The sequence below is a fragment of the Mandrillus leucophaeus genome, unplaced genomic scaffold (assembly GCF_000951045.1).
Source record: "Mandrillus leucophaeus isolate KB7577 unplaced genomic scaffold, Mleu.le_1.0 Scaffold34, whole genome shotgun sequence".
In the NCBI taxonomy this organism is placed as follows: Eukaryota; Metazoa; Chordata; class Mammalia; order Primates; family Cercopithecidae; genus Mandrillus; species Mandrillus leucophaeus.
In genome coordinates this window covers 5,572,810-5,581,906 of record NW_012103587.1, presented here as the reverse complement: position 1 = coordinate 5,581,906, position 9,097 = coordinate 5,572,810, and the positions used below count along the sequence as shown (strand labels likewise).

Genomic DNA, 9,097 nt, shown 5'->3' with positions numbered 1-9,097 from the left:
GAACTCCTGACCTTGTGATTCACCCGCCTCAGCCTCCCAAAGTGCTGGGATTACAGGCGTGAGCCACTGCACCTGGCCCCTAACCCTGATTTTGACAGCAGAATGATTCCATGAGCTCCGACTAAGCTAGGCTTTGGGGAGGCAGTCATGTGGAAGTCGTCCCATCCTCAACATCCCCAGGGGATCAGCAGCACGGACGTACACTGAGATAATTTTCAGAACTGATGACCTCCATTGTCAATATATTTTGAACATCCTTGGAAAAGTAAATAATGCCTACGCTTTCTCTAAGGAATCCTGATCTTTATTTCAAGAAGGCTCAGTTAATTATGAAAGAAAACATCCACGAAAAGGAATGTTTATGAAATAGGTTTGATATTAGGCATTTGGTTTTGCATTTATTCAATGAATGTTTACTGGGGCTTTATTTTGTGCCAAGTCATACACCAAGGGCTGGGGATATAGCAATGAACAGAGAGATGGAAAAAGGGCTTACCCTCATGAGTCAACACACTCATATTTGTAAAACCTATCTGCATATGTGTTTTTCATTTATGTTGGTAATTATTTTTTATTTCTTAAAATAGGCTTCCAAAATAACGTCATAGCTACAAGAAACAAAGATTCCATCTTCCACACCTTGACTTTTGGGTCTCATGAACTAATTTGATTATAAAGCAAGGGTTGCCTTTGAATTCACTTTGTGAAGTTGCAGACAAAATTCAGTCTGCTTCTTTTTGCTCATGGAAGACTGTCCTTTGTGAAAATGATCTTGCCAAGAAGGTTCATGCCAAGTTTACATGTATGTTATTAGTCCCATAAATATTCCCAAGAAGTCCAGGCCCCCTCAGTGAAGCCACTGTGCGAAGACCCATGGAAGACAGAAAGTCTTTGGGTTTCTCAGTGAGGAGAGATCATTCAAGGTCTCCCTGCCTGTCCTCCATGAATTTCCCAACAGAAAAGAACAAGCAATGGACCTCAGTGATCCAACATTCTGTGTCCTGGGTGGTTTTCTCCTGTGATCTAACCAGCAGCCAAAGGTGGAGGCAGCTGGAGAGATCTGGATGATATATACACCACGTGTTCTTTATGCACTCATTGGCTGATGGGCATTTAGCTTGATTCCATATCTCTGCAATTAGCTATGTGTACACAGAGGCATATAGAGTGCTAGAATGGATGCTAGAGACTCAGAAGGGGAGAGGGTGAGAGGTTGTTCAGGGATGAAAAGTTACCTATTGGGTACAACGTATGCCAGTTGGGTGACAGGGGCACTAAAATCCCAGACTTCACCACTGTGTACTTCATCCCTATAGCCCCAAACCACTTACACCCCCTAAAGCTACTGCAATGAAAAAAATACAGTGTTGGTTCCCAAACTTCAGCGAGACTCATACCAACTTCACTATTATTCCCACATCTGTGTATATCCTCTTATATTATTTCCTTCTTGAATATTTTTTCCTTAAAACAATGATTTTAAGCATTAAAGTACATTTTAATTGCATTAAAATTATAATACACTATCTAGGAAGGGAAAACCTGCCTCTCCCACAGGATTTCCATCACAGAATGGCAGCTCTGTCCTTCATCCCCAGCGTCCTGATGCTCTGTGCCTCCTTCACACAAGTGTGCCCACAAATCTCATCAGTCCTAGCTTTAAAATTACTCCAGAATCTGCACACTCATTCACACCTCTGCTGCTGTTATCCTGATCCAAGCTCTGCCTTCTCTCACCTAGATTACTGCAATACATAAAAATAAGTTACATCGTGACATTCCTTATTCAAAACCTTGCAGTAGTCCCCATCTCACCTGGAATAAAAGCGTTTACAACGGCTCACAAAGCCCAAGGTGATGTGAATCCCAGCTCCCCTCAGAGCTCACCTCCCCCGACCTCTCCTATCTTCCATTCTGTTTCAGCCACATTTGTCTCCTTACTGTTCCTGAAACAAACCAAGCAAGCGTCCCCAGGACCTTTGCACATGTTTCCCTGCCAAGACCACACTTGATTCAAATGCCACTTTTTCAACAAAGCCTGCCTTGACTGTCCCCTTAAATTGTATCCTCAGCACTTTCCATTCTTCCTCCCTTGTCCATTTTTTCCTAAGCCACTTATCACTATCTATTGTATTTACTTGGTTGTTATTATTATTATTATTATTATTATTACCGAGACAGAGTGCCACTCTTGTCACCCAGGCTGGAGTTCACTGACATGATCTTGGCTCACTGCAACCTCCGCCTCCCGGGTTCAAGCCATTCTCCTTCCTCAGCCTCCCAAGTAGCTGGGATTACCGGTGCCCGCCATCCTGCCCAGCTAATTTTTTTGTATTTTTAGTAGAGACAGGGTTTCACCACATTGGCCAGGCTGGTCTCGATCTCCTGACCTCAGACAATCCACCCAGCTCGGCCTCCCAAAGTGCTGGGATTACAGGTGTGAGCTACCACACCCAGCCCAATTTTGATTGTTTTTATCTTCCCCCACTAGGAAATCAGCTTCACACAGGCAGGGAGCATTGCCGATTTCATTCAGGGCTGTAGAACAATGCCTGACAAATGGGCAGGGGTCAGTCCATATTAATTGAGTCAATACTTGCCAAGTGAATGAAAAGAAATATTGTATTCACAATGAAAATGGAAAACCACTGTTTTGTTTGTTTAGCATTTGGGCTATCAAAAGAAAATAATTATAAACAATGAAAGCAGAACAAAGTTTTAAAATTCCAGCTAGAAAAGGAGAAGGCTTGGAAACAGTGACCTTTCTTTTTGCCAAAAAACAAAACAAAACAAAACAAAAACAAACAAAAAAAACAAGATAAGTAGGGGCTCTCAGGATGTTAGAGTTAGAGGTATGCTAGCAGAAAACAAGAGTTTTCATTGTAACATTATAAGAACTGAACGACAACTGAACACAAAGCCTGTGTACACTCTGCAATTCCATGGCGCTTAGTGTCTAGCATTGTGCTGTGAGCCAACACACGAAGTCCAGAGCCTTCCCACCCACCCTGGAGAGAGTGCCGTTCATAAAGCTCATTTTATGCAGGATGGAACTCCAGGGACGCTGTCTTCACCAGCTGGCTGGAGGCGAAGCTCTCTGAGGGCCTCTCGAATGTTGTCTAGCTTAAGGCAGATGGTGCTCAAATACCTACGGGGTTCTTGGCAAATACCAGATTCAGAAAGAAGGGCATGCAGTCTTGGAGGCTGTACTAACTACACCCCTCGGTTGTGTCACTTCTTGGCACACACGCACATTTTGATTATGTCTATCTTGCCTACTAGAACATAAGCTTCACTCGCGCAGGAAGTTTCGCCTGTTTCATTCACTGCTGTAGAACAATGCCTGGCAAATGGGCGTGGTTGGATACCTGCACATTGCATTGATGATACAGAAACACACAATGTATCTAGGGGCCTGCAAAGATGGCGTCTCTGCACAGGAAGGAAGTTCTCTGTATTCCTTAAACAAACAAACAAACAAAAACAAGAGACGCAGACTGAGCTCATCTTTTCCTAATGGACACTGAGAGACTTGGGCAGGTGTTCAAGGAACTAATTCTTCCAACTGAACTTCCTTGCCTTTGCAAATGTCTTCAGTCACAAATAAGCTGGAAAGAGAGAAGGTGTCCTAAGACCTACATTCTGACCCAAACATCCTCTGTGGTTTAGTTAATAATGTTATGCCAATGACCGTTTCCTGGCCTCAATATTGTACTATGATTATATGAGGTGTTACCACCAGTGGAAGCTAGGGGAGGGGTCTATGGAAGATCACTGTATTATTTTTGGAACTGCTTACAAATCTGTAATTATTTAAAAACATAAAACCTTAATTTTTTAAAAGAAAAACCTTCAGCCATGTTGGGAAAACAGGAGAATTGGAGAGAGGGGGAGAGAAAGAGGGAGATTAAGGGAAGGAGAGAAACAGAGAGACTCCACACAGAGCAAAATTCCAGTTGACACACTGTTGCCTGCTGATCATTTTGGCAACTCAAATTAAGCCAAGACTCTGAAATGTGTATGCCATCCATAACGTCCCTTTTTAATTAGTGAAATTCCATCTTCAGAATAAGAACGAACCTCAAAGACGGGTCTTCAGATGGTTGGTTTGTTCCCTATTCTTTGAATTCCGACATGCCTGAGACACAAGGACTGGCATTTGCACATGTGTTTGGGGAAATTCTGCTGCTCAGACTTTCTCATGAGCAACTGCTTTTAGCTCTTAGGAAATTTGCTTCAAATTTAAAACCTGAGGTAAGGAAATATAACACGTGCCATATCTTGGTGAATGGGGAGTGAGGCGGATCTTCTCTCCCCAGGACTTTCATCTGTGACGGGAAAGATCAGAAGGGAGGGAATAGAGCTGCTGCCCTTGACGGCACTAAGCAGTGCCCTTTCATGTGACTAAGTCTTACCCCCAGAACCACGCCATTAGTAACCTCTGTGCTACAAACGCTCCTGTCACTGTACAAAGACACTGCCCTTTAAACAACATCATAGGACAATGGGAATAATAGAATTTTCAGAATAAATTCAGTAGTTGTTTTACACAACACACAATGTCCACTTACTGCGAAGACAGAATTCAATGCTTATTGAAGGTTTGATGGGTGTTTAAAAACAGCCCTGTTAGTAATATTCAATGTTGACAGAGAAGTTTCAGTGCACCAGACACTGTTATGAGCACCTTGCAAATAAATATTAGTCCACTGAATCCTCACAACCCATGGAAGCAGGCACTATAATTACATCTGCTTTAGAGAGGAGGAAACTGAGGCACGCAGAGGTTAGTTAACTTGCCTATCATCACAAGTAAAAGGCTGTAAGTAAAAGAGATGGGATCAGAATTGAGGTCAGCTGGTTGGAAGACCTTTGTTCACCACCACCATGACTCTCTTTGTGATGAAAAATTCAGAAAACAGATCCTCCTTTCTGAAGAGCCCCGTCTAAGCATCCCTTCCAGGTGCAGCTGGAAGGCTGTGCACCTCAGACCTAGGGACCCAGGTGGCTCGGCTTGCGCTCACCTTGGTAGACACTAGAGCCTACATTTCCCGAAGAGGAACGTGAACGAAGTGCAAGGGGGAAGATGATGACCCTAAAATTCTACAACGACTTAGCATGACATCAGTTCCCCGTCTTTCTGTCTCCAGCTTCCAAAGTCAGAAATAGTTGCATTTATTTCACGATAGATCTGAAACTTAGGGGGCAAAGGGGACTTACCAAAAATCAAACTCAGATCTCCCAGATCAGTATCTTTTTTTTTTTTCTTTGAGATGGAGTCTCGCTCTGCTGCCCTGGCTAAAGTGCGGTGGTGTGATCTTGGCTCACTGCAACCTCTACCTCCCAGATTCAAGTGATTCTCCTGTCTCAGCCTCCTGAGTAGCTAGGATTACAGGCACACGCCAGTATACCCAGCCAATTTTTTGTATTTTAGTAGAGACGGGGTTTCACCGTGCTGTCCAGGCTGGTCTCAAACTCCTGAGCTCAGGCAATCCACCCGCCTCAGCCTCCCAAAGTGCTAGGATTACAGGCGTGAGCCACTGTGGCCGGCTGATCAGTATCTTTTTGAATCCAAGCCAGGGGGAAACAAACACAATATTCAGATCTTTTTATCTGAATATTGGCTTCCTGGCCCTTCAGTGACAAGGTCATGATACTTTCAATAAGCTCCGGATACAGTGACAGCGAGACCTGTCCTTTCCCAGCACGTCCTTCACTGACCACCAAGGTTCACAATGCCAGTGCCATGCGAATCTTTTGTACAATAAATCTCATAAAAAGACGTAGGATTTCATGACATTGCTGAAAGAGATGTCATAACAGTCCTCCAAGCATATCCAAAAAACACTGGCAAATGAAGATCTGCAAAATTAGTTCATTTAAAAATTGAAAGGAAAAACTACAAAGATGATGACAAGATGCATACTTTAGAAGACAGTTATTTAAATCTGAAGGACTAGGATGAGAAACTAATGGAAACCTCTGAACCTTTTTATAAATGAAAAAACAAAAACACGCAAAACAAAAAAACTTCAAAAATAAGCATCCTTATAGTCATATTACAAAAGTTAAACAGAAATGAAACATGGTGCAATAGGCTATCATTCTAGCTTGCAAATCAAATATTTTTCCAAGCCACTCATTCAAAATGTGATTAAGGCTTTACTCTGATGAGAATTCTAACAAAACATAGCTGCAATTACAACCTAACTCCTTAACCATAACAGGAAAAAAACTCCTTATTTTTATCCAATTTATTTTTTAAACAAATTTCAAACAAATACTTTTTTCATTATTATGACAGTTTAGTCCACATTTTAAGAGGATTTGCTTTAAATGAATTTTACCCCAGTATTAATTATCCTCAGAAAACATGTGCTCCTGTACCAAATTTTAGAATCATTATACAGAGTGACAGAGCAGCCCTGTTAGAGCTTGGATGCTGCTCTCTGTTGAATCTGCAATGGTGACAGTAGGTAGATTACCCTGCGGCTTTGTTTATTTGTTTTACAAGATGGAATACCTTTGCTGAAGAGTTTTATGTCGGGCATGTTTGCTTAATTGTTGCTTAATTCATGCGCTAAGGCCTCCCAGACACTAACTGGCAACATTTAACATCACCTAATTAAAAAAAAAAAAAAAGGTACTATGCTTGGCTCTTTCCACATGTATACCCAAAGTGAGATCTCATCACTCCTCTGCCTTTTCTTGGGCTTCTTGAACATGGACTTTCAATCATGCAACTCCAATGATATCACAACAAAGGATCCACAGCAGAAAAAGAATCACGTCCCTCTCCACGTGTGAGGATAACTGAAGGTCTAGAGAGGCGGACTACTCTGTCTAGATCCTTTTGGATATAACTTCCGCCCACCCTTTGCCTCTTCTTCCCCCCATAACCCACGGTGGAAGGAGAGCTGTTGACAGCATGTGGGCAGGTGCATAATTAGCCTTCCCCTGTTAACGCTGAGCAGTGCCTGAAGATAGTGAAAATCGACGCTTCCTGAATATCTATCTGCCACGCATGGAACCCAGTCTCACACCAGCCATGCCAAAGATGAGCAGGGGCAAGCATGGCACCTACCTCAAGATGAAGAAGTCCACGGAGGAATTGCTGGAGATGGTGACATAGGCCGTGACCACGTCTCCCTGCTTGACTGGCCTGGAAGGCAGCCAGATGACCACGTTACCATCCAAACGCAGCTCGCTGAGCTGGGCGCTGTCCTGGGCCCGGTAAAGGCCGACGGTGCCGATCCTCTGCAGGTGGGACGTGGTTTCCTCCAGCCCATCCTTTCCTGGACGGATGGCGTTGCCCTTCCTGAAGTCACCCCCGGCACAGTCCCCTCGCTCAGCCCCTGGGTGCACGGTGTAGTAGAGCTCCACGGGGGTCCCCTCCGGCTGGTCCACGAACTTCTTCCTCCCGGCACCCAGCGTCGGGGCGCTGAACCAGCTGGACAGGAGCTCCAGCTCGGCCACACACAGCCCCAGGTCCCCCTTCAGCCGGCAGCTGCCCCGCACCTCTCTGGTCTCTCGGAAAGCAAAGAGCCTCAGGCACGGCAGCTTCTCCCCGGCGCTGCGGTCGTCCCAGTCTCTGCCCACGATGTGGAACAGAACCTGCACTCTGGGCCGGCTCAGGTAGACTCTGTCCCGCAGGATGTGGGCTTTCAGTTTCCAATCAAAACTAAACTTACTGGTTGGACCTAAAAAGTTGGAAGTCAACATCAAGTCCAGAGGCACCACCTTCTCCACAGAAAAGGGTCCGTAGCTGGCATTGAGCACTGGGGGCTGCCTGGTTTTGTAGGTGAAGAAGGACTCCACCCTTGACTGCAGGCTGGAGTTGCGCAGCAGGTCCTGGCCGGCTTCCTTGAGGAAGAAGGAGGTCTCTGCTCGGAGGACGTGGTAGCTCACAGGTAGGTAAGGTGGCAGTGAGGAGAATCGCTGTATGTTGTCTGTGACCCCGTGACCCTCTATCACTAGAAAGGGAAACAGAAAAGAAAAAATCAAAGACAGGATTATTAATGGGCTGCTCCTTAGCTGTTAGGTCTGTAAGCCATTTAGAAACGAGGGATAGAAATTCTGAAGTCCACTTGGCTAGAATTTTTATATTCTTTCTGGAATAAGTCATTAAAACGATTCTACATGGTCCATGAATTATGCATAGACTTATATTAGGTTGAAACATGTGAAAATGAGAATTCTGTAGAGTAAGATTCGTTGAATGGCGGCAATTTCATAGACTTCAACGTAACAGAATGATGGTAAATTACCTATAGGAGTAAAGTGGGTATTTTATGAATAATTGGCATGAATTTAAAATGTACTTAATGGCACTGGTACATAAATAGCAAAACAGGCCAGTGTATAAAGTCCATAAATAAACCCAAGAATATATGGAAGTTTAGTCAGTGATAAAGGTAGCATCTCAAATCCAGAGGTAAACATAGCCTTTTTTTTATTCTTTATAATTATTATTTTTTTTTAAAATAGAGATGGGGTCTCACTATTTTGCCCAGTCTGGTCTTGAACTCCTGGGCTCAAGCAATCTTCCAACCTTGGCCTCCTAAAGTGCTGGGATTACAGGCATGAGCCACCACCTCTGCTGCAAACATTGACTTTTAAATCATTGGTGCTAGGAAAACTGTACAACCATTAAGAAAAAAGTAGATCCACACCCCACACCATCCCTAAGACTGAACTTCAAATGGATCAGCAATATAAATCAAAGAAGTTATATCTTTCAAGCACTAAAGAAAACATGGATGAATTCCTCTATAACCTGGCTGTAGGAAGAGCTTCACAATTATGACTCAAAATCTAAATGCAATTTAAAAAATTTGCCTATATAATTAAAAAAAATTGCATTACAAAAATACCATAAAGTAAAAAGGAAAATTACAAGCTGGGAGAAAATATTTGCAACACATGTATCACATTAAAAGGGCTAATGGCCCTAATATACAGATCTTGAAATTTGAGGAAAAAGATTTTTAAAAATTGAGAGAGAAGTGAGTAAAGGATATGAACAGATAGTCACAAAAATATATTAAAATTGTTTATATATAGATATATATATTCAAAACTAATGAGCATCACTCAC

At 43.1% G+C, this 9,097-nt stretch overlaps 1 protein-coding gene across 1 annotated transcript in view; it reads right to left on the bottom strand.

The window, feature by feature from the left end:
- Positions 1–7,969, bottom strand: part of TMEM132C (transmembrane protein 132C) — a 289,873-nt gene extending 281,904 nt beyond the window's left edge. Inside the window, exon 1 of the mRNA XM_011988885.1 lies at positions 7,085–7,969. Within this exon, the coding sequence (XP_011844275.1) occupies positions 7,085–7,722 (638 nt within the window). The 5' untranslated portion in view covers positions 7,723–7,969. The remainder of the gene's footprint in view (positions 1–7,084) is intronic.
- Positions 7,970–9,097: the final 1,128 nt, after the last annotated feature.